This window comes from Gasterosteus aculeatus, chromosome 9 (genome assembly GCF_964276395.1).
Source record: "Gasterosteus aculeatus chromosome 9, fGasAcu3.hap1.1, whole genome shotgun sequence".
Taxonomy (NCBI): domain Eukaryota; kingdom Metazoa; phylum Chordata; class Actinopteri; order Perciformes; family Gasterosteidae; genus Gasterosteus; species Gasterosteus aculeatus.
Genome location: NC_135696.1, coordinates 20,725,926 through 20,750,140, shown reverse-complemented (window position 1 = coordinate 20,750,140; position 24,215 = coordinate 20,725,926). Strand labels below are relative to the sequence as shown.

The 24,215-nt window shown below is 46.5% G+C and overlaps 3 protein-coding genes across 6 annotated transcripts; 2 read left to right on the top strand and 1 right to left on the bottom strand.

Annotated features, from left to right (window-relative positions):
• Positions 1-594: 594 nt before the first annotated feature.
• On the top strand, positions 595-5,351 carry LOC120814071 (B-cell receptor CD22-like). Its single transcript, XM_078079760.1, has 5 exons — positions 595-1,943; positions 2,613-2,969; positions 3,076-3,291; positions 3,979-4,239; positions 5,181-5,351. Exons 1-5 carry the CDS (start codon positions 1,895-1,897, stop codon positions 5,210-5,212), a joined length of 915 nt encoding a protein of 304 aa, XP_077935886.1. The 5' UTR covers positions 595-1,894; the 3' UTR covers positions 5,213-5,351.
• A 1,458-nt stretch (positions 5,352-6,809) lies between these two features.
• nup133 (nucleoporin 133) lies at positions 6,810-19,422 on the bottom strand. 3 transcript variants are annotated; one of them, XM_040186798.2, is made up of 26 exons: positions 18,709-19,422; positions 17,446-17,627; positions 17,026-17,141; positions 16,810-16,913; positions 16,386-16,619; positions 16,111-16,281; positions 15,514-15,669; positions 15,168-15,238; positions 14,571-14,718; positions 14,150-14,300; positions 13,812-13,966; positions 13,567-13,658; positions 13,081-13,238; positions 12,592-12,686; positions 12,061-12,285; positions 11,866-11,988; positions 11,574-11,673; positions 11,014-11,277; positions 10,553-10,686; positions 9,910-10,068; positions 8,931-9,066; positions 7,935-8,053; positions 7,599-7,679; positions 7,447-7,511; positions 7,227-7,315; positions 6,810-7,061 (listed from the first exon to the last, which is right to left on the bottom strand). In XM_040186798.2, the coding sequence occupies exons 2-26, from the start codon at positions 17,571-17,573 to the stop codon at positions 6,925-6,927; spliced, it is 3,411 nt and encodes a 1,136-aa protein (XP_040042732.2). In that variant the 5' UTR covers positions 17,574-17,627; positions 18,709-19,422; the 3' UTR covers positions 6,810-6,924. The 3 variants fall into 3 exon arrangements, with proteins under 3 accessions (XP_040042732.2, XP_077935870.1, XP_077935871.1); XM_078079744.1 differs by lacking the exon at positions 18,709-19,422 and having other exon boundaries at positions 17,446-17,749; XM_078079745.1 differs by lacking the exon at positions 18,709-19,422 and having other exon boundaries at positions 7,227-7,312; positions 17,446-17,749.
• Positions 18,769-23,441, top strand: taf5l (TAF5-like RNA polymerase II, p300/CBP-associated factor (PCAF)-associated factor). Of its 2 annotated transcripts, none has more exons than XM_040186800.2 (5): positions 18,769-18,945; positions 19,475-19,616; positions 19,762-19,866; positions 20,013-20,761; positions 21,149-23,441. In XM_040186800.2, the coding sequence occupies exons 2-5, from the start codon at positions 19,478-19,480 to the stop codon at positions 21,950-21,952; spliced, it is 1,797 nt and encodes a 598-aa protein (XP_040042734.2). In that variant the 5' UTR covers positions 18,769-18,945; positions 19,475-19,477; the 3' UTR covers positions 21,953-23,441. The 2 variants fall into 2 exon arrangements, with proteins under 2 accessions (XP_040042734.2, XP_077935872.1); XM_078079746.1 differs by lacking the exon at positions 18,769-18,945 and adding an exon at positions 18,946-19,064.
• The last annotated feature ends 774 nt before the right edge of the window (positions 23,442-24,215 follow it).

The following is a 24,215-nucleotide window of genomic DNA, read 5'->3' as shown; positions in this document are numbered from 1 at the left end:
AGTTGTAGTAAATAACTTAATTAAAGTTAAAACTAATAATGCAATAGTGCAACAAAATAGGAGAATTAAAGGGGGTCTTTTGAATATCAGATCTCTGTCATCTAAAGCTGTTTTGGTAAATGAACTAATATCAGATCACCATGTTGATGTATTTTGTCTTACTGAAACGTGGTTGTTGAATGGGGAATTTTCCCCCAATACTTTACAAATCCCAAACTAAGTGAATATTTAAAAGCTAAATCTGTTAGTATTTGTTGGCATCTTTTTGTGAGATTGCAGCAAAGAGAACTGGATACAGTGTTTGATGCTCAAAGGCACATGAAGTTAAATATGTAGAAAAATACTATTAAAAAACTCCTGGTCTCCTGTTTAAAAAAGTAATATAATAGTTAAAACGTTAAAAAGTCATAGAAATGTCAAGAAAAGTAAAAAAAAAATAATCTTGTAGTATCTCAAAATGATGGTCATCACGGTGTTTTTTATTATTATAAACCTGCAGAAAACCTCCAACGTGTGCACACAGCAGTCGTACTTGAAAAGAGAAAGAGACTTTATTTTATTAAAACCATTCACATAAAAGAAAGAAAAAGAAATAACGAAATGAATAAATAACACACGTACAGGTCAGACGAGCCGTGGTGGTGAAGATATCGTCAAAGAAAGACCTTGTTCTGAAGAGTTTCACTGCTCCTGGGGGGGATGCTGCCTCGTCGTGCTCCTGCTTGCTGATCCACATCTGCTGGAAGGTGGAGAAGGAGACCAGGATGGAGCCGCCGATCCAGACGGAGTATTTACGATCAGCAGAGGAGCAAATAGTTTACTTGTATTGCCTTTTATAGGACTAATAATAATAATAATACCATATCACAACAGATACTGTCACTGATGATATATTCATCTTGTGAAACAGGTTATTTTATGATGCTATGACACCTCATAAAAACCAAGCAGTAAATATGTATAATTTACATATTACATATATGATATGAGGATCATATGCATATATAAAGGTACATACCTTTATATATGCATATGATCCTCATCATAGACATGTACCTTTATATATGTATATGATCCTCATCATAGACATGTACCTTTATACATGCATATGATCCTCATCATAGACATGTACCTTTATATATGCATATGATCCTCATCATAGACATGTACCTTTATATATGCATATGATCCTCATCATAGACATGTACCTTTATACATGCATATGATCCTCATCATAGACATGTACCTTTATATATGCATATGATCCTCATCATAGACATGTACCTTTATACATGCATATGATCCTCATCATAGACATGTACCTTTATATATGCATATGATCCTCATCATAGACATTTACCTTTATATATGCATATGATCCTCATCATAGACATGTACCTTTATATATGTGTAACAGATGTGTTTAGGGCATGGAAGTAGTCGACTCAGGTACTGATCTTTTCAGCATTTATTTGCAAAAGACAATAAAACACAGACATTGCCTTCTGGTCTCCGCACATCAGCTCCCTCCACACGGGGTCTATGGAGGGAACGTGTACGTCAGCACGACCGGAAGTAGCGAGTACAAACGGCGCGAAATTAAACAATGACCAAACGTATACTTTTACCACCACTCCGTCGTCTAGAATAATGACGCAACACAGCTGAGAACCGTGGTCATGTTACCCACGCTAATGGTAGCTGATGTTAACAGTTATATTTAAGAACATAGCCATTGACCATAGAACATTGACCTTTACTGTGAAAGGTTACGTACTTCCGGTTTAGCTGCTTCGTTGTTTCGTTTTTCTCGTGTTTTGTTTTTAAACGAAAAACGAGTAACTTTGTTGTTTCTGTGTTAAAGTAAGTTTAAAAGGAGAACAGAGGAGCAGCTATGAGTCCATCAGCCGGTGGATTAGTCGTCTTCCTTCTCTCTGTACAAGGTACTGTACTTCTACATTTATATTGTGAGGCCGTTACACACCTCACACACACACAGGGAGCTGTGTTTTTACTTCACACACAGGTCTGATGTCATCACACACAAATAATGACTAAATGAACATTAACAAAGAAGAAATGCTCTGAATAATTTGTCTCTGTTGAACTTCCTCTAATCGTTCAGCAGCGTTTCTTTGCATTAGACCACATTTAGAGGCTGTTATTCACTCTGAGTCTCTGACGACGTTTGTTCTTCTTTTTGGAGCATTTTATTGTGTATTTGTTGAGCGCCGTGTCCTCAGTGAGGTGTAATCTATATGTCACAGTATCGTTCCCCTCAGAGTTCTGCATTTCTCTACAGTTTCCATCTCCACTCTGCAGCAGACTGACCACAGACAGAAGAGCACAGAGCAAAGACACTCTTCTTCTCATCAACCAAACCCTTCTAATACTTCAACTTGAGCTTTTTCAGGTCCACAGGTTCAATACGTCGCTGTTCCTTCCAGCTGCAGAGTCCATGTGGACATCGTGGACTCTTTCATTACTTTCTATGAACTCAATGATTTTCATATTTCTCATCATATCTTTTCTCTTCAGTAAACTACCAATGAGAGTGTGTCCTGTGATGTTGTTCTGAGTGTGACTGTGGTTCCTGATGTGCTGTGTTACAGTGATACAGAGTCAGGATGGATGGAGATTCAATTACCCTCAGACTGACGTCTGTGCTGAAAAAGGATCAGAAGTGTTCATAATCTGTGACATCACACACCCACCTGGAATACGTCCCTCTGATATAAAGGACAGATTCTGGTTCACTAAAGAGAAAGATGGTGAACCTGTGGATCTGAGAACAGACTCTGAGTATTCAGCCCGTGTGGAGTATGGATATTATAGTTATATTAAGAGTGGTTATCTGACCATCACAGACGTGAGAGAGAGCGACTCAGCTGAGTACAAATTCACAATCAGGACAAACCAACCAGGAGAGAAATATACTGGTTCACCTGGAGTCACTTTGTCTGTCACAGGTAACATTTTAATTCACATATTAATCATCTACAAATGTTCAACATCTAGAAAACTAGAGTATAAATGTCTTCTGTGAATGTTGACACTAATAAATAATATTCACAGATTCAGGTCTCCAGGTGCAGGTGAGAAGATTAAATTCTACCTGGTTGGAGCTGACGTGTCACAGCAGCTGTGTTCTGTCTGATCGTGCTGAATACGAGTGGTCCAAGAATGAAGAGATCATCAAGACAGGATCTTCTCTTCGAGTCTCCTCTGGTTCTACAGACAGATATTCCTGTTATTTAATTGGATCTCCTGGTCAACGTTCTCCTGTAGTGTGTAAGTTCACTCCACTGTGTCGGCCTGTGGAGCTTCACCAACATCTCACATGGAGGCACCAGACCGCTGCATGTAAACTAGAGGCATCAAAAAGATGAAGCACAACGTTCCTCAGGAGGTGGAGCCGTGGTCCACTGACCAGAGGGTTGCTGGTTCAATCCCCAGCCCCTGCAGTCTACGTGTAGAAGAGTCACTCACACACTGACACAACAATATGATTCTAATCACAGCTGTAAACACACTGGAGTCTAAATGTTAAAGGAGACACAGATCTTTATTTATGTCATTCTCTTATTAATAGAAACACAAATATAAACCATCAGCAGACAGAATAATGTGATTTTCATAAAGACTCAAGTGAATTATTCCAGAACATAAGTAGAAGTGACGTGTCAGCTGGTGGAGGAAACAATCAATAACTCCTACAACAACTAGAAGTGAGAGGACAGACTCAGCTAAGGACACAAGCAGCATCTAAAGAGAAGAATGTGTGGAGATATGAACATTACAAAGGATTAAAGGCTGCTTATTGTCACTTTACACCAGCAGGAGTCTCACCTGTGACAGCTGCTGTGATGAATAATAGAGATAGTCTGAGAGAAAGACACACAAGTATTCATTCAAATGATCAACTATCTACGCTAACATCTTCTAACCTCTTAGTATGTTTATTCACGTCTCCTCCAGATGGTCCACAGCGTCCCTCTGTGTCAGCGAGTCCCTCTGCTGAGATGCTGGAGGGCGATTCAGTGACTCTGACCTGTAGCGCTGATGCTAACCCAGCAGCTAACTACACCTGGTACAAGGAGCATGAAGACTCACCACGAGCATCAGGACAGATCTTCACCATCACTGACTTCACAGCTGAACACAGTGGGAATTATTACTGTGAAGCCCAGAACGAGATGGGACGTAGTAACTCCACCTTACTTCTGATTACTTCTTCAGGTAAATCACACGCATTGGCAGTGGCGGCAGAATATATATACATATGTGTGTGTGTGTGTGTGTGTGCATAGATATACATACAGTACATACAAACACATATATATATATATATATATATATATATATATATACATATATACACATGTCATCACAGGGTTTGATGCTGCGTCATCTCATCAAATGATAGAATGAACAAGAAGAGTTACATCACTCAACAATCAAGAGTTGTTTTGAAGACATTCTACTCATATTTAATTTGAGTTAAAGTTCATCATCTGCATAGAGCAGATCTTAAGGTCCCAGATATTCTTTTTCACTTGAGTTAAACATTTTATTTACGTCCTGTTGGTCACTCCTTAATTCATCCTACACGTTTAATAGTTCATATTTGTTGTTTGTTTTCTTCCCGTGTAGGAAAAGGAGGCTCCACAAGGTCAACAGCAGCTCTTGTGTCCATATCAGTTATTTCCCTGGTGATCATGATCCTCACGCGGTTCAGCTCCACTGTGATGAAATGCAGATGTGGATGTTACATTCACGCAGTCGTTGAATCACTTGATTTGATTTGATTATTTATTCTTCTGTCCAGAAGAAAAAGGTCCTCACGAAGCTTTTTCCCGGGAAAGAGATCAGACAACTGCTGAGGTGACTTTCATCATTTTATATATAACTTCATTTTTTTAATCTATCGACAGCCATAATATAAACTAATTAATCGCTCGTTTTGAAATGTATTAATCCCGATTAATGAACCATGTTGTTGCTACAAAGTTTAGATATTTTCATCTTGTTCGTCTCCAAAAGGCCAAACTATATCCTGGTACACTCTGGTTTTACTTTATGTAATGAATCTGTGCATGCTGTCCTTCTTGTACACAGCGTGCACAGTATCCACATACTTGTACTCATCCAATAAGTACTCCTTGTTTTTTTATGCAAAGCCCACCAGCGGAGCCTTGCCACGCCAGCGTGAACTTCTCCAGAAACCAGGAGGATCTTCTCTACTCCAACATCAGGCCAGCTCGCCCCCCCAGACACACGGAGGAGGTGCAGAACTCAAGTGTCAACTTTAAGAGAGCTGGTGGTGCCAGCGAGTGAGTCTGTGACAACTGTTACTAAATATGGATCCGTGGCTTTTATCATCATACAGGATAATTGTTTGAACGGTTTAGGCTTCATGTATCTGTATCAAATAGCAACTGTTTTAAATACATAAATGTAATATTTACTGGTGAAGATGGTGAAGTGTGTCTACAATAATGTTTTGTAATGTGACGTAATAATTATTCAAAACGTAAGCTGATTTTGAAGTCAGTGCCTCTGTGGTGGGACAGGTGAAAAACAAACCAAATCAATAAATAGTTGTTTGTTTTGTTTGTGTAATGGTAATTTGTCATTGTGAAACATACAAACATGCACATTGTGTAAATAATGAATGGTGTTCATGTTTCATTGATATATGCAGTAAATATATGGCTAATAAGGATCTTTGGTGTTTGGGTTATTTTTGAGCTTGGCGCTCTTTAGACGTGAGCATGAAAGGATCCGATTGGCTGGTCTGTGACGTCGTATCAGCATGAATGTATCTGATTGGCTGTGACGTATCAGCATGAATGTATCTGATTGGCTGTGACGTATCAGCATGAATGTATCTGATTGGCTGTGACGTATCAGCATGAATGGATCTGATTGGCTGTGACGTATCAGCATGAATGGATCTGATTGGCTGTGACGTATCAGCATGAATGTATCTGATTGGCTGTGACGTATCAGCATGAATGGATCTGATTGGCTGTGACGTATCAGCATGAATGGATCTGATTGGCTGTGACGTATCAGCATGAATGGATCTGATTGGCTGTGACGTATCAGCATGAGAGGAGCTGTGAGTGAACCGGTGCCCAGTGAGAGCTGCCGGTAGCTGAATGTGTGTCGCATCAGTTCATCCGTTCGCTACAATATGTTGCATTCATGTTAATGTGTATTTAAAGACAATAAATACAATTCTGGTTCTGAAGACATTTCAATTTGAGGGGAAAAAAATGGTTGAAAACAAATTAAAACAATATTTTAAAAGTGTCATCAACCAAAGATTTCGCGCCGCCCCCCAGTTGATGACCTAGCATTTAATTAATAGAATAGAAGAATGATTCCAATCTCTTGGTTGAGCGTGTGGATGTTTAGTGATTATGTGTCACAAAGAAATATCTGCGCACTGCTAACACCAAACAGGAATAATGAGCGGTAACTACAGCTAACTATGGGTGGACATCCCTTTAGCCACACCCGTCCCAGCCCCTGGTTAGCGGTTAGCATGCCTCTGGTTAGCGGTTAGCATGCCCCTGAGGTGCCCATCGCCCCCCGAGGCCCCACGGACTCCGAACACTGATTGGATCATTGATTTGAAACATCACTAACTCATTTGGTCTCAGTTGTAGCTTTAAAGCAGTGATTCAGGAAAAAAAGCCTTTTTGTGTCTTAAAGAATAACTACCTGCACTCTGATCAGAAGAATACTGAACTGTGTTTCTCTAAGAAAATATATTTATAGACAAAACACAGCAGTCTAGCTACAGAAATAACATTTATTGAGAAAAGAGAAAAACTCCAACAAATATTGAAAGCTGTTAGAAGGCGAATAAAAGCTGAAGTGCAAAAGTCGGCGTTACAGGGAAGCGACGAGTCGTCACATCTGGACTTCCAGGTAATGTTCATAATTAGCCCGAAGGACAAATTCAAAATAGGGTTTTGATTTCAAAGCGCCCAGGTCGTCCAGCTCCAGCAGCTCTTTAACGTCAGGCAGGTACGTCTGCAGAGAAACCCCTGAGGGACAAAACAGATCATTCACATTTGAGTAAAAGCATATTTCTGCTCAGCAGAACTAAATGTCTTCAATCAGCAAATGTTGACACGTATTTTGTCCGTCAGTTATTCGAGCAGAGGCGGTAGCTGCATTGGGTTAGCGACGCGCTAGTGGGCGTCTCTCACCTTCCTGGATGAGTTTGAGGAGGATCTTCACAAAGACGCTGTCCTTGGCGGCTTCCAGAGGGTCGTCGGTCCCGTCATCCGAGAACCAGCTGGGAGACACGCAGCGTCATCAACAACAAACAAAAACATCATCGGCGTTCGGCGTTTGATCACAATCTAAAAGTTCAGTCTCCTAATAAAAGACGCCTGGACCAACAAAAACGCCACCGACGGATCTTACTCGTCTCTCCTGAGCGCTTTGCCGAAGATCTCGCACTTCAGCGAGTCGATGTCCCCGGCGTCCTCCTGCAACACAAAACACGCAGGGGGTCACGCGAGTCGTCTTTCAGCAGCCGTCGGACCTCCAGCGGACGGGCGACTCGGGGGGGTCACCTCGTCGATGTACTCCAGCAGGTCCAGGGCCTTTTTGAAGTCGTACTCGTTGGCTCGCCTGTTGTCGTCGCAGATGTACAGCTGGGGACGAGGAAAACGCTGACGTGAGCAACGCGGCCGTTTCACAAAGGGCGGCAATTCGGTTTCAGAAATGTCAATGTTAAAAACTTGTTTGCGTAAACCCGCCGCAAAATTCAGATGGTTTCTTTGTCTTTAATTGTGACCTCAAACAGGTCTGAGAATAAGAGCGTCCCAATTGACTTAAACATGGCCGCCGGCTCACGGTGCCAAAGAAATAAAACAAACGCGTTGATCTGGTTTGATGAGAACGAGCACCTGTATGAGGTCGTGAGCGCTGAGCAGCGGCATGGTGTCGGGGTTCTGCTGCTTGTCCTCCAGAAGCTGTCGGGGAAGAGTCTCCTGATGCAGCAGGAAGCGCTCCTGCTCCACGATTTCTGATTGCACAGAAAAACGACACGCTGATTCTCTCTGGTTGAAACCAGGTTGTGAAAAGTGAAGCCAAAGCTTCATGTGTTAAAGATGCATTCTGTGTAGTGACCAGCAGGGGGCGACGCCTCTGGTCCCATAGAGTCTATGGGAAAATTACTAGTAGTCATCCATCCATTATATATATATATATATATATATATATATATATATAAAATAAATAAATACATACATATATATATATATATATAATAAATACATACATATATATATATATATATAATAAATACATACATATATATATATATATATAATAAATACATACATATATATATATATATATATATAATAAATACATACATATATATATATATATATATATAATAAATACATACATATATATATATATATATATATAATAAATACATACATATATATATATATATAATAAATACATACATATATATATATATATATAATAAATACATACATATATATATATATATAATAAATACATACATATATATATATATATAATAAATACATACATATATATATATATATATATATATAAAAATAATGTATTTTTTGTGTATATATATAATATATACACACACACAAAAAAAAAATACAACATGGTATTCATTTAGTGAATTAGATGCTTCACAATATAAGGGTGATATTTACAGACACGGTGGCGACCGGTTACAGGACGACAAGTCGCCGCCCTCAGCGAGTCTACGAGTGACCTTCTGCTGGTTTCTCATCAGTAAAAAGTCACCTTTTAGTTTCCGTCCGGATCAAACTAACAAAGTCACATCCCGACTCTGTTTATCAAGCGAGAGACTACAAAGCGAGCAGAGCTTTCTTCTTCTTTTTTTTTACCGTCGACTTGCTTGTCGAGTTGGTCCTCCGGCAGGTCGGATGAGAGCACCGTCAGCTTGCTGAGGGCCAGCAGCGTCTTCTTCTTCACGAAGTAACGCGTCTCCGCGTTGGCCTGGCTGTGCAGCGTGCGGTTGGCCTGCGGGGACACGGAGCGTCATTCCTTATTACACGTGGAAAAGTCTCATGAAGGACTCGTCAGTCGCAGCGTCACACGAAGAACAGATGCAAAGGCTGTGGAGACGGTTCATGGTAACTGCAAACAGGATGGAAGGTGTGGGGGGTGTGTGTGGGTGCGGTGTGTGTGTGTGTGCGCGTGTTGTAAGCTTCAACAACTCTGCTGAGTTGTTGAAGGAAACAGACTGTTTCCTCTGTTCTACATTGTGGTGATTGTACAATAACAGGAAGGAAGGAAGGAAGGAAGGAAGGAAGGAAGGAAGGAAGGGGTCAACTTGAAAGAAGGCCACTAGAAACAAACAAACTGATTCAAAGGATAAAAAAAGGTAAATGGGGGGGAGGAAATTAAGGAACCTACATAGGTAAGAGGGAAGGAAGGAGACAGGTGAAGGACAATGGTGTAAGGAAAGAAGAAACAAAAGGAAAGACAGAAATAAGCAGCATAGGATTGAGGAGAGGAAAGAAATGAGGAAACAAAAGTTCAAGGGGAGAAGAAAATACGAAGAAAGTGTGGGTTGGATGTAGGGAAGGAACAAAAAGGGGACAGGTGAAGACAGGAGGAAGGAAACTAAACATAAGGGAGCAGAGAAGGAAAATAGGATGGAAGGACGAAACAGAGGAAACAGGAAACATGAAGACTGAGGAAGGAAGGGAGGGTGAGTGAAAGCGAGAAAACGTGAAAGGACGAAAGATTTGAAGAAGCAATCAGTTCTAGAGGAAGTGTAAAAGAGGAAGGACGGATGTGGGTGTCTCTTCGCGTCGACGGCTGACAGGATGTGGTTGCGTGTGCGTGCGCGCGCCGTACGCTGCAGTAGTCGTGCACGTGGATGTGGTGCAGCCAGCTCAGGTGCTGGTGCGACTGCAGGAAGCTGGCCAGCTGCTGGTGCTGCGCGGCCGGCTGGGACAGCAGCTTCCCCCTCTTCCCTTTCTCCATGTACCAGCGGAACAGGAAGTCAGCAAAGTTCTGCGGCAGGAAGTGGCACAAAGAGGAAGTGAGCCGAGCGGCCTGCTTGAGAAGGCGCCGGGGTTCCGGAAGGCGAAAGCGGAACTGTGGCACGTAAAATCAAGTTGTGCAAACGCTTAACTACACCACCTGGTTTTACAAGATAAAAGCGACTTGAACAAAGGACGCTTCTCTATTACAAACTTCAATTCAACTTCCTGTTCTGTCATCGAGCTGCATTCTGTGTAGTGACCAGCAGGGGGCGACTCCTCTGGGAGAAAACAACTACTTCTCTCTGGATTTATTCCATTGTAAACACGAGTTTATGGACTCATACTCATACAGTCATACAGACCATGAAGCGGAGTATGCTTTGGGGCGGGGCTACACTCTGATTGACAGGTCTCTACGCGAAGGGTCCCTCCTTCCTGCCATCGCACACCGCCGCCACACTGTGTGCGTCTGCGGTGTGCGATGGCGAGCGGGGGAGGTCTTTTCTGGTTACCTGGTCTGCGAACTTGGTCAAGTAGTGCTGCAGGCGGCTCTGGTTGTCGGTCTGCTCGCACATCTGGACCAGGATGTCGAAGTCACAGTACTTCTCAGCCAGCGCCGCCACCCACTGGTACTGACCCAGTTCCACTGCAACACAAAATATTAATGTTTTTTTTTTTTTTCTTTCTTTCATGCAGATTCATCTAATTTCTCCTTTCTCATCTTTGCCCTGATTGTTCGTTGATCTGATGTCAAGTTCACTACTCAAAGTCTAGTCTGTTCTATGTGACATACTTTGATATTTATGGGATCTTATAGGACGAAACGTTGGTTAATTCATTGTTATTAGTCAGATAAAAGGGAAAACATGTAAATAGACAGAGAGTCGGTGTGACCTGCTACAACGCCCCGAGTGAGACAGTAACATTGTGCCTCTAAGACGTTTAAACGTCCTCCTCCGATGAGCACACTCACGCAGCGGGGCCAGCAGCTCGGCGCGCCGCTGGCTGTACTCCATCTCCAGGCTGTTGTAGCGCTCCTGTTGGGCCCCCGGGGGCCTCTGCCGCTGCAGCGAGGTCAGCTGGGCCACGTAGCCGCCGAGGTGGACGTCCAGCAGCGCCGCCAGCTGCTCGCAGAGGGCGGCGCGCAGCTCCGAGTCGGCGTGCGGGTACACCGAGCGCAGGACGAGGTCGTGCTGCCGGGAGATGACGGAGCGAACGCCGCCGACGGCGCCCGACGCTGCGGGAGAGACGACGTTGTGATGTCAGTATCTGACGCCGTTGTCTTCAGCGGCTCGAGTTACGGACCAGAAAGAGAGTTTTGTGAGATCGGATGATCTAAACGTCACATTTAAAAATAAATAAATTTAAAAAAAGGGTTTTCAAACATTTCTGGACTCCAAAAACACAAAAAGTTCAACTGAGTCACAAACAAGCCGCACATTGAGCTTATTTTACACGCAGACTCATTGGCTTTCAGGCCCAAATAAACCAGAAGGAGCTGAACGTGACGCGGATGAAGACGGAAAGACGCACCCGTCCACGGGACGTACTCCGGCTCCGCAGCGGCGCTCTCAGAGGCTCTGTACATGAAGGCTTTGGTCTCCCTGTACTGAGTAGCAGCCTGCAGCATGTCCTACACACACACACACACACACACACACACGGGGTTTTCACATTGAGATTAACAACAGATACTAATAATAGTTGAGGAACCATTTCCCAACGTTTCCAATGAGAATAACTGTAATAAATGAATAAACTACTTTCTTAATGGTCTGCAGCATGTCCTACACACACACACACGAGGTGCCGGATGTGCGTTTACCTTCAGGATGCTGTTGACGGCGAGAACCCCCTCGGCCCACTGCACAGAGTCCACCGGGTTCTCCTTCAGACTCCGCTCCTCCTCGTCCAGCAGGCAATCCAACACCGAGGAGATCTGAGACACCTGCACCGCGAAGCAGCAACCGTTTAGTTCACCTCCACCTCCTCCTCCATCAACTCCGCCCGCAACACCCACCTCCCTGAAGAAGACGTCGGCGGGCGTGAGGCTGGGCGGGACGGCGGCGTTGTTCCTCTGCAGCGCCAGGCCGACGGCCCGGTTCACCAGCTCGCCGCGCTTGGTGTGGTGGCTCTTCAGCGCCATCGCCGCCTGCAGCTTCTCGGCGTGTTCGCACAGCAGCAGGCGCGTCGCCATGGGAGACGAGCGCACCGTCACGCAGCCGAGGCGGTCCAGCAGACCCGCCTGGAGGGAGGAGGGGAAAATAATCTCAAATTCATTTCTTGTTGGGATGAAGATGTTTGACACTTATTGAGCTAGAAAGACGCGAGTTGGTAGAACATTAGCTGCTACTAGCAGAACACAAGCAAATCAAAGATGAAATGAATGATTGTGGGAAATGTAGGCGTTAAAACAACAATTTATCTGTTTGTGCTGGATCAAATTATTCATCTTCCTCCAATAATGAGTCCAACTATAGGATTGAAATGATAAAAGAAAGCTCTTTACACCATTATTCCTCATATTTAAGGTGTGTGTGTGTGTGTGTACCTGCAGCAGGAAGTCCATGAAGCAGACGTGGGCCTTCATCTTGTCCTCCAGCTGGTGGAGGATGATGAGGGAGGTGAGAGGAAAGCCGGCGCTCTCTGGAGAAACAAACATTATTTAACGTGGAATAAAAGACAGAAAACTCTTTAAATGAGATGTTTAAAAAACAACAACTAAATGTCTAATTTGTACATTTCGGTCTTTGTTGTTTGTGGAATAAGATTCTGCTGATTGAGCAAAAGCTTTTAGAAAGAATTCCAATTAGATTGTTGTAAAAATAAAAAATATAACCTATAATCTTCTTTTTTTCCACGTACCAGTGAAGTTATGAAAGAGAAAAACAAAATATGGATATGAATGAATATATATACATATATTCATTCATATCCATATTTTGAATGAATATATATATATATATATATATTCATTAGTGCAGAGATGCTCCACCAGAAGGAACCTTCATTTCTCGAGGTCAGTTGGACCCCCCCTCACCGTCGGGGACGGACTCGGCCCAGCGGGGGTCGGAGGCCGGGTAGTCGTCCACCAGGTCCAGGTCGATTCTGGTCACCACGTCGTCCAGCTCGCCGCCCCCCTCGCCGTCGGGGGGGAAGAGCTCGTCTGTGACCGTCTGAGCCCCCACCAGGTCGTTGCTGACGCAGGAAAGTCAATTACTCTCCGGTCAAAGTATCACAGGCACTAAACGTGGGTTCTAAATCCTCAGTGATTTAGTCAAAGAACGATTGAAGAGCCGTAAAAATAAAAACTCAAAACTGAAGATTTTAAAATGTTCATCTGAAGTTCAAAGTAATGATAATTACATATTCCTAAAAAAAAATCACCGCGGGGAGAAAGGCGACTGTATTTGTGAAGCTTGAGGATTTTACTATAATTATATATAATATAATATCCCATTTTACAACACCCGTAAAGGATTTGTCTTTGCTTGAAAAGGGATTTGTGGGATATTCATCGACGTACCGGCAGAACTGCAGGAAAGCCGCCTTCAGGAGTTTGGTTTTGTCCTCCTGAGCGACCGGCTCCGCTCTGGTCGGAGTCTCCATCACGGAAACCTCCAAACAGACGACAATTTAAAACCAGAAACAGTTTTTTCTGTTTTCTCACATAGAATCAATCAATTAATAAATATATTATATATAAACACAACAATATAAATTCTAGAAATAAATAAACATCTATTTCTATGCGTGCGTCGTGGGTTTCACCTCCGGCGTCGCGGCCAGCGAGGCGAACAGCGAGTCCTCCATCGTCTCCGGCAGGATGGAGGCGCTCTGCCGCGCCACCACCGCCACCAGCCCGCTGTTCTGGGAGAAGAAGACGGGCAGGTCGGCGCAGCAGCCTCCTCCGCGGACGCCGTCACCTGGTTTTTAATAAAATGTCATTGTAATTTCCTGTGATCTACAATTTAAAAGAGGAACATTGCTGGTTGAATTTATTGCTCCGGCATCATTTGATCCGTACACACGGAGACGCCATCACTCCCCTTTGCGCACGCCGTCACCCAACTGCACCATGACACTAATGCGACTCGCCGGCGGCTCACCGGGGGAGCTGAAGCTGATCTTCTCGTCGGGCAGTCCTCCGCTGCCGGTGCAGGTGGGGGAAGCGAACACCATCTCCTCGTTGTGCAGGAAGGCGGTGGAGCCGGGGCAGCGCGGCAGCACCAGCCGCGTGGCCTGCAGGGCCTCCTCGCTCTGAGACACCAGAGGACGGGTTGTTGGGAGGAAAGAAACAAAAGACGATTGGTTCATGTCATCAGAAAATGACCTGAAGGCTGCTGTTCTGTCGCTCATAAGATGAGCGCATCGTCACACGCAAACCGTCCTTATTGACAGAAGAAAATAAAGCAGAAAAACATTTCATGTCCATTCGTATCCGGGTTGTACTGAACCGTCAGCGGATCCAGGACACAGGACTGTGAGAAGCAGACTCTGGACCTCAGCAGGCTGAGGGTGAAGACTGACCTGGAACGGAGGGTTGTACTTGGTGACTTCCACGGTGAACTGGTCGGAGATGGCGGCTCCGTTGTCCTGCAGGGTGACCAGGCAGAAGTAAGCCAGGCAGGGGGCGTCTGACGGGTGCCAGGCGGCCGCCAAAACCACCAGGCCGGCTCTGAGGACACACGGCAAAGAGCGCGGGACATACTTGGTAGGTCGTTGGATTTATTTTTAAAAACGAATAACATCCTACATTAATCCCGTGAGATGGCGTGAGGTCTCCTGTGTACTTTACATGCTGCAAGTTTGTTAATTCTAAATACTGCACAGGAGTTTCTCCCGTAGACTATTATCACATCCTCCCTTCCTTTATCAAAAGTAAAGACACTGCCTCCTATTCACAAACCTGAAAGGGTTATACATCACATTCACACTGGGAATTCATAATAATAATAATAATAATAAACAGAAAGATGTTCAGAAGTTAGATTTTTAAATTGAGAAAAAATTCCTCAAACTTTAAATACAGCAAAAACAAATTAAAACCTTATATTCTGAAGTGTAAAGCAAGCAGGAAGTTGTGCGCGCACACACACACACACACACACACACACACACACTCACTGGCTGAGCTTCATGTCCAGGTACGTCACATTCGCTCCCTCCTTCAGCTCCTCGTAGTTGCTCTCTGACCCCTGGTGATAAGACATGAACACAGACAGCAGTTTAATCCATAATAAAACAAACAAAAACAAAAAATAAACCATTAATTCAATAAAATCATTTCTAGTAATATATTAACCAACAAGGCATCGAGTATTACTTCCTTTAATACTTTGAGTGCATTTTCTTGATTACGTACAATTTGAACGCAGAACTTTTTACTCGTCACAAAGTATTGTCCCCGTGTGGTATTCGTATTTTTACCTAAATACACCTGTTCGCATATTTACTATCCTCTCATACTGACCCAGATGGCGTCGGCGACGCTCTCGCTCAGCGCCCGCTGGGCGTCCCAGGTGAGGATCTGATGCTCCCAGCTGTCGTCCACCTCCCACTTGCTCAGACTGGAGCTGGTCAGCGTGTAGAGGCAGCTGGCTCCGCCCACCCACAGCACGCTGTGGAGCTGCAGCAGACAGACCTTTCATGCCACGTTGTACTTCTCTAGGGAGATATTCTACATTCATCGGACAGTTGAGTCGACAAAGTTAAGATCGCTACACACGAAACATTCAGTCAAATGATTTAGTGGCTTATTACTGTCTGCATCCACTGTTGGTTTTTTCCTGTCGGAGCATTTGACTTGATTGCAGTCTTGATGTCATGGGAATTTCACCAAATATCCTTTTAATCTGGTTACTAAGGGATTGTTAGATATTTTAATTTTCAAATCAGTTTAATAACTTTGCAGAGTCCTGTCTGCTGAAACACGTGATCAAAGTCTTTAAACTAGACGTAAGGAGAATTTAGAGCCTCTGTAGCAGGTTGTGTGATTTCTAACTTCAGTCTAATCGCTCCAGGATTGTTTACTGGGTTACGCCACGGGGATCCTTTTACAACCACTCACCGTGTCGTTGGCCGGCGGGGAGAGCATCCCGAACAGGCTGGAGACGCGGCGTCCGATGCCGGAGAGGACGCCCTGACCCTGCTGCAGCGCCCGCCACTGCAGCTTCCCCGAGGAGTCGGCGCTCGCTCTCAACAGCCGACTCTTCACGGAGGACAGGACGAAGCTTCCGCCCTGACAGGGGAGGGAGGGAGGGAGGGAGGGAAGGGGTGAGGGGGTTCCACGTTAGAAGCTGCAGCCACAGACCCACAAAATGAAATGAATTCTGATTCACTCACATTGACCGCGACAACGAAGTTGCAGAGGTCCCCCAGGTCCACGTCCGTCTCCGTGTAGTTGCCCTCCTGGGCCAAGCTGCTCCACAAGCGAGCGGTTCCCTCCGCCGCCACCGCCAGGACGGAGATGGACTGAACGGGGGCCGACTCCAGAGGGGCGGCGGAGGCCAAGGCCACGAGGTCGGCGGTGTAGCTGTACTCGCTGCCGGGCAGCTGCAGCTCCTTACACACAGACAGCTGCGGGAGAAAAACACTGTAGTCACGAAGCGGTGAGCGTTTCCTCTAAAAGGTGGCAACTAACGGTGACGTCTTCAAACTGCTCATTCGTTCCAACCAGGAGGAGAACTGTTGCGTGGGGCAAATAACAGCCAAATAGAACGAAGAGAATCGGGGGAAAGAGGTTGAGTTTGAGGATGTTGACCCGCACCTTGGCCACGGCGGTCTGGGAGATCTTCCAGATGATCAGTCGCTCTCCGCACACCATCCAGGCCCAGCCGCTCTCGTTCACCTTCACGGAGATCTGGTCGTCGACTAAAGGGACCGAACCAAACACACGGAATTGATCAGTGGGAGAAGAAAATAAAAAAAACTGTGCCAGAAGAGATGGACTTAATTTCCCCAATAAGCAGCAGGCGTTTTGTACCATCCGCCATCGTCAGGGCCTCCATCACTTTGACGGGCAGCGACGAGCCGAAGGGCTGCACGTCGTAGTTGATGGAATCTGCAGCCGAATGGGTCTGCGGCCTGGAAGGTGTTGACCTAACGGAGAGAGAATTACAGTTCAGGAACATCTGCTGAGCTCTGGTGCTGTTGAGTTGTAATACACCATGTTAATATACGGGTTCAATATTAACACCCATTAATATAAACGGGTGAAACAGCAACAGAAAAGTGAGACCCTCAAGAGCACCAAAAAGTGACGTTTAGTACAATAAATGCTAAAATATACGTTTTACCCTCAACGAGGGGTTTTCAACCGGAATATTCTATTTGACTGCTTTAGATCCGGCAAGGTGAGGCTAAAAACGGCAGCTGAACAGTTAGTTTTGGTGTCTTCACTCACCTGGCGGACAGCGGCGTCCTGCGCGGGGAGAACAGCAGAGCGGCGGCCGCACCGGAGGCGCTCTTCCTCCCGGTGTTCCTGCCCTGCTGCCGGCGGCCGGTGCTCGGGGTGGAGCGGGGGGTAAACATGCCTGCTGCGGTACCTCGTGCGGCTCAACAGCAGAGAAATGTGTTCACGTGTAACTGTGAAAAAAAACAGTATTGACACCGCTAGCACTCTCTGTGTAGCAGCTTTTTCCAAACAACGCGCGGTGCAGTCGCTCGAATTGTGCGTCATCACTGTGTCAGCGGTAAGTCCCGCCCATCGGAAAAAGCTTTTTTTTTTTTTTTTTAAAGGAAACTGAAGACAAAAACCACACAACTGGATCTAAATACGTCATGTTATTATTAATCCATTGCAATAACTTTTTTTTAATATATTTTGAATATGATGTATTTAAAGTATCTAAAATTCGGTCAACGTTTTAGTTTTTATGTGTCCACATTTGTCTGACAGCTTTAGTTACTTTTTCAGATTAGTAATAGAAAATGTAGCCAAAAAATGGTATTAAACGTTTGTTGCCACTTTAACTGCAATTCATCACTTTGTCGTGACTTGTCACTTTGTCTCTTGTCTGTTACTTGTTCGTTAGTGTACTTTATGCTTAATATTTTTCTTTTTAACTTTTTAATATTTAAATTTTTTAAACTTTATTCCCTTGTTTTACACTAACCCATAGCCTTAGCCTTATTCTACTAACCCATTGCATTAGCATTTCATTCCACTTTATTTTATTACTTGTGCACTGTTGTCTTGTCTGTCTACTGTCATTAAGACAAATTCCTTGTATGTTTGACATATTTTGGCTAATAAATGTTTCCTGATTCCTGATACTATCGATAACAAAGCAGTGTATTAGAAAGTTAAAAAGTCCTTCTTACCACCTTCAACATGCTGTGTATAACATTTAGACTGTGTATATAATTGACGCCTGAATAGATCAGTTATTAAAATGTAATATTAAAATATGTGGTATTTAAAAACAGGCTGTTTCGTATGGTAATTTTACTTCTCATACTCACAACTACTTACTATCACCACGTATTTCTGATTTGTGTTCTGACTTTTACTTTATACATTGTCAGCTGAAAGACTGCGAGAATTGCGAGCCAGTTGGGGAATTACCGCTTATTTTCCTTAATTATTCATAGAAGTTTGGTGAGCGTGGTTCACGTTGAGCCGCGTACGATCCAGACATTGCTAGTAGATCGTCGCTACGTTTACCTTGCGATGCCAACGGCAAACCAGGACGACAAGTGGATCGCCGATAGCTGTTAGCCGTCCGAGATGAAAGCTAGCTAGCTAACTCGTAGCTAACATGGTTTGATGGAGGCTGACCGGGGGGGGCGGAAGACCACGATGGAGCGGCAACGTAGTTTCAGCTAGGAACTCAGTCACCATTAAACCCCCACCAGCCGGCGCACAGCAACGGAGCACACCGAAGGACCAGCACGATATGCAGTGAGTGAATACCGACGTGCCACCGGCGGGGCTGCGGAACCGGATCGATCCCGCTAAAAGTTTGGTAGCCGCCAGGCCCGCTGCCAGTGGCGCTAAGCTAGCCGGTTAGCTCAGCTCAGGTATCCTCCTCTGACGGGCACACCGGCCCGCCTTTAAACGGGCACGTGCACGCCAAAGCGTTGTTTCGTGCTTCCACGTTTGTTTCGTGCTACCACGTATGTTCGCATTGTCAGAAAGGGCGTATTTAATGTATGCTGCCTCGGCAAACACCCATTAGCTCACTCCCTTTGCTAGCTGGTTTGCTAAGTTGCCGGGGAGATGCTCAGTGGGGTTAATATTGCCATGGAGATGATGGGTCGGATCAGAAGCACGATGACTGACGTGCACCGCGGTTTCGCGCGGGCCTTGGCCGGCCAGAAAAGCCGCCTGACGACCAACCGACCAGTGCGGTGTGATGTGCAGGTGTCTCCTCTCTGCAGCGGCTCAGGTGTGTGACACTTTTTTTTTTTTTTTTTGCTTTGAAATCCAGGTCATGAAGCGGGTTCGCACTGAGCAGATCCAGTATGCCGTCGCTCAGTACCTGAAGCGGAGGCAGTACGTGGACACCGATGGCTCCCTGAAGGGAGCAAAGCTCTTCCAGTCGGCGGAGGAGATGGCTGCGAGTCTCACAGGTGAGCCGGGCGAGGATGACGTTTGTCACGTGTGCGTTTGTTAAACACTTGGGGGACACTTGATTTCATTCAATGTTCCAAATTAAAATCTGAATCATTGTGTCTGATGGGCCGGGCCTTGTGCGGATCCTCTCCATGCGAGCAGTGCAGACGGAGTCGGGATGTGCCAACATCGTGTCTGCTGCTCCGTGCCAGTCGGACCCTCAGCAGTACGAGACTCAGTACTCGCGGCTGCGCTCCTTCCTGTCAGGTATCCCCACGGTTCCCGTCCCTGCTGCACCTCCCACTAACCCCGCTCACATGTCGGCTCAAGGCTGTTTTGGAACGTGTCCTCCGACCAGATCAAGTCCTGTTCGGATTCCACCCTCACGCTGCCTTTTATTTCCCATCAATCAGAGACGGACATGTCCTGGGCGAAGGAGGTGAGCTGCATTCTCTACCCGCTCTTCGTCTACCTCCACCTGGACCTGGTGCACTGCGGCCTGAAGGGGGCGGTGGATGGTTTCTACAGTCGTTTCCACGGCGCCTTTCTCCAGGACGGCGAGCAGCGCGCCACCATAGAGCAGCTCCGCCACGTCCTCACCGCGCAGGACGTCGCCGCCAACCCCAAGTTGAGCGCGTTCCTGGTGCACAAGTACGTGGTTCACCTGACGGAGCCGGCCTACAGCTACCTGCTGCGTTACCTGCAGAGCGAGGACAACAGCGGCCTCTGCCGGGCCCTGAGCACGCACCTGCAGGTGGAGGTGACCGCCTCCCGGCGCACGGACTACCAGCTGTACGGAGCCGCCGGCGCCGCCAACTCCGCCTCCTCCTGGCCGGGGGCGGACGGGGCGGAGGGCGGCGAGGGGGTGGAGGTCCCCGCGGGGGCGCCGCAGAGCGAGGCGGCCCTGGAGGCTCTGCAGGACTGCATCAAGAAGGTGCGCGAGGGGCCCCCCACGCTCACCACCGTGTGCTTCTACGCCTTCCACCACACGGAGCAGACGCTGAACGCCGCCGAGGTCTCGGCCGACAGCCGGCTGCTGGCCGCCGGCTTCGACAGCTCCACGGTGAAGCTGTGGAGCCTCCGGGCCCGGAAGCTGAAGGCCCGAGCGCACCGGGCGGACGTGTCGCTCATCCACCTGGCCTGCGACGTGCTGGAGGAGGAGGTGAGTGGGCTCAGACGTGGTTATCGTAGTCAGGAAAAGAAAGTTTACTTTCTCTTTTATTTTCACAACGTTTTAGGAGCTGTACAATTAAAATCATATTCAGTTTCCAGAGGAATTTTCTCATGGCAGTTTTTTGCTTGATATTGAATCAAAACCCAAAGATTAATAAATTATTATTCATTCTTATATTTAGGAAGCGTTTCCTGTTGTGATAACTAGAAGGCATCGTAAATGTAGGAGGTCACAGAGAAACTAAGACAATTCACATTATGCATAAGAAGCATTTTTCCGATGCCGTCCAACAACAAACAGACGGGATTACCGTCACTGTAGGTTCTGTCCCATCCATCACATTTGGTAGACGTCCCATCTTGTGTTTCTGCTCAGGCCGATGAGGAGGAGCACGGCGGCTCCGGCAGCGAGATAAAGACGCTGCGAGGTCACAGCGGCCCGGTGTTCCGCACGGCCTTCCTGACGGACAGCTCCGGCCTGCTGTCCTGCTCCGAGGACACCACCATCCGCTACTGGGACCTGGGCAGCTTCACCAACACGGCGCTCTACCGGGGACACGCCTACCCGGTGTGGGACGTGGACGTCAGCCCCTGCAGCCTCTACTTCGCCAGCGGCTCCCACGACCGGACGGCCCGCCTCTGGACGTTCTCCCGCACCTACCCGCTGCGCCTCTACGCCGGGCACCTCGCCGACGTCGACTGCGTCAAGTTCCACCCCAACTCCAGCTACCTGGCGACCGGCTCCACGGACAAGACGGTCCGGCTGTGGAGCACCCAGCAGGGGGCGTCGGTCCGCCTCTTCACCGGCCACCGCGGGCCCGTCCTGTCGCTGGCCTTCTCGCCCAACGGGAAGTACCTGGCGTCCGCCGGCGAGGACCAGAGGGTGAAGCTGTGGGACTTGGCGTCGGGCACGTTGTCCAAAGACCTGCGGGGACACACGGACAGCGTCACCAGCCTGTCCTTCAGCCCGGACAGCAGCCTGGTGGCGTCGTCCTCCATAGACAACTCGGTCCGGGTGTGGGACATCCGGAACTCCCACGGGGCGGCGCCGGCCGACGGCTCGTCCGGCGAGCTGGTGGGTCTGTACACGGGGAACAGCAGCAGCGTGCTGAACGTGCAGTTCATGGCGTGCAACCTGCTGCTGGTGACGGGGACGGCGCAGGAGAAAGCCGAGCCGTAGCCGCCGCCGCGGGAGTCGGTTCCACGTTCTTTGTTTTTCTCCCGCCGCGCGCCGAGAGGTCAAAGGCCACCGGCAGCGCGGAGCTTCGTTTTCCTCCTCGGAGAGTCTCAGATATTCGCTTTCTACGAGTCCTCGTCCGTCCTCGCTGGTGTTGTCCGATTACCAAAGCGTCAGTATTAAGTGTTTCCTCGGTGTGACGCTGTGCTTCCGGTGCCTCGGACGTCCCAAACCGCTTACGCTGCTGTGCACAGGTTCTGTCGTCTACAGCAGCATGTGGCCCTTTTGCAAATAGTCTTCCTGGTGAGCAAAAACAAAACAACGTTTGAATCTGCAAAGATCAGTTTTACCCAAATAGGAGACGGAAAAAGTTTATTTCCTGAGCTGATAAGAACGCAACAGACAGTTGATGGTTTTGTTGAGCTGATGAGTGTTACCTGGTGTGTGTGTGTGTGTGTGTGTGTGTGTGTAATATAAATATATATATATATATATATATTACACACATACACACCACCTGCCTTCAGGGCTGATATAATACCTGAGTTTCAGAACCAAAGTACCCACACAGATCTTTATTTACTGAGGTAGAAATCGGGGGGGCCGATGCACAACAACCTTCAAATAAATCAGAAATAAACACACATCTGACCAGAAAATAAATGCTGGCTTTTTGAACTTGGCAGTTTTGAATCATTTGTTGGCAAAAAGTACAAAGAGCGTATTTGGAAAATGGTGTTTGGTTTAAAAAGAAGAGCAGCATTAGTTTGTTTGTTCGGGCTTCATTTCCAGTTCTTACCGAAGGTACAAATGTCTACTTTGAAGGACGACCGGGGCAGAATGTGGTTATTCTGGTTTCACGTCGGCTCCTCTCGTCTGATAACCAGTTCTAACTCGGCGAGACGACGCGGAGGCTCAAAATGCCGGATTGCTCCTTTTTTTTTTTTTAAAAGATCTCGTGTTCCCCCTCGGTCCCCGATCACACGGCGGCTTCCATCCAGCACAAATACTCCGTTGTCGGTCAAGTTCACGTCAGGAAACCCTTCGGGAGTGAAGGGACTTCGACGCTCGTGGAGTTCAGGCACCGATTTTAAAGATGTCTCAAAAGGTGGAAAACAAAAGTCGACTGAAGAGTGTGAATAGCCTTATTGTGGAGATTTCTAAGAATCAAAGGCTGTATTTTTTTTTTTTTTTCAGCACTTTTCTGCGTGTTGCATGAACTGTGCAATGTTTGTGTACATATACTGTATTTTTGTAATATTTTGGCTACCAAGAGTTGATATTCAGGTTAAGTTTAACGAGGGCTAAAAAATACTGACCTAGAAACTGATTTCATACATCCAGAGTGTGATTGTATTTTGGTTTTATATAGTTGTTTTTCATATTTCCGTCATAAATCCAGCGGGGAAAGTTGTCCTTTGTTTGTCAGTGACCTTTTGTTGCCTCCTGTAGCTCAAAACAAGGAATAAATAACAAAATTTATTTAAACTAACGCTTCTCTCGTCCAGCTTTGTGTGTAAAACCCCGACGTGGTGAAACCGGACGACCGGATGCTAGCTGGTTGCCACGGTGATGCTAGGAACCGACTCATCCTGGTTAACACGGTACAACTGCTGTTATTTGGGCCTCATTGGTGTTAAAAGGGGGGGGGACTAAAAAACAGAAACACCTGCCCGTGTGACGTAGCATGTTGGAGCCTCAATACTGCGCTTCAGCTAAAAGTCCTCCATCAGCAAATGTACCTGAAGTAGTAACGGTAAAAGTATTCCTTAAAGAAACCATAAATACATTAATAGTTACTCTCTAATAGCATTATTCTGATACTGTACGTAGTGATACTACCCCCCCCCCCCCCCCCCTGCTGTCTACTGCCCCCTTCGGGTTGCACCACCAGGTGGAGGCAGTCAAAGGTGGAGGACTTCTATTTCATCTCCACTTGTGTCTGTGGATGTTTTGAATTAATTAAACAGAAGAAACCTTCACGAGTCCTGATCTCACTACACAGCTGTGTGTGTGTGTGTGTGTGTGTGTGTGTGTGTGTGTGTGTGTGTGTGTGTGTGTGTGTGTGTGTGTGGGGTGGGTGTGTCTGTGTGTGTACACACACTCGGCTGGAGCAATGTGGAGAATCCGGTGACGGTGCAGCAGGAATGTCCGGTGGGCGGGTCAAGGTGCAGCAGAGGCGACGGAGGCACACCCGACTGCACCGCCCACTGACGGAGGAGGAGGGAGACGGAGGACGCTCAGAGTCTCTGTGTGCGTCCTGGAG

Coding starts and splice junctions, on each gene's coding strand:
- taf5l (XM_040186800.2), top strand. CDS start 19,478: ATGAAGCGGGTTCGCACTGAGCAGATCCAGTATGCCGTCGCTCAGTAC. Junction 19,867..20,012: donor GCTGCGCTCCTTCCTGTCAG/GTATCCCCACGG, acceptor CCCATCAATCAG/AGACGGACATGTCCTGGGCG. Junction 20,762..21,148: donor GCGACGTGCTGGAGGAGGAG/GTGAGTGGGCTC, acceptor GTTTCTGCTCAG/GCCGATGAGGAGGAGCACGG.
- LOC120814071 (XM_078079760.1), top strand. CDS start 1,895: ATGAGTCCATCAGCCGGTGGATTAGTCGTCTTCCTTCTCTCTGTACAA. Junction 3,292..3,978: donor TCAACGTTCTCCTGTAGTGT/GTAAGTTCACTC, acceptor CGTCTCCTCCAG/ATGGTCCACAGCGTCCCTCT. Junction 4,240..5,180: donor ACTTCTGATTACTTCTTCAG/GTAAATCACACG, acceptor TTTTATGCAAAG/CCCACCAGCGGAGCCTTGCC.
- nup133 (XM_040186798.2), bottom strand. CDS start 17,573: ATGTTTACCCCCCGCTCCACCCCGAGCACCGGCCGCCGGCAGCAGGGC. Junction 16,620..16,809: donor CCCAGACCGCCGTGGCCAAG/GTGCGGGTCAAC, acceptor TTTCTCCCGCAG/CTGTCTGTGTGTAAGGAGCT. Junction 9,067..9,909: donor ACGTGCACGACTACTGCAGC/GTACGGCGCGCG, acceptor GTGTCCCCGCAG/GCCAACCGCACGCTGCACAG.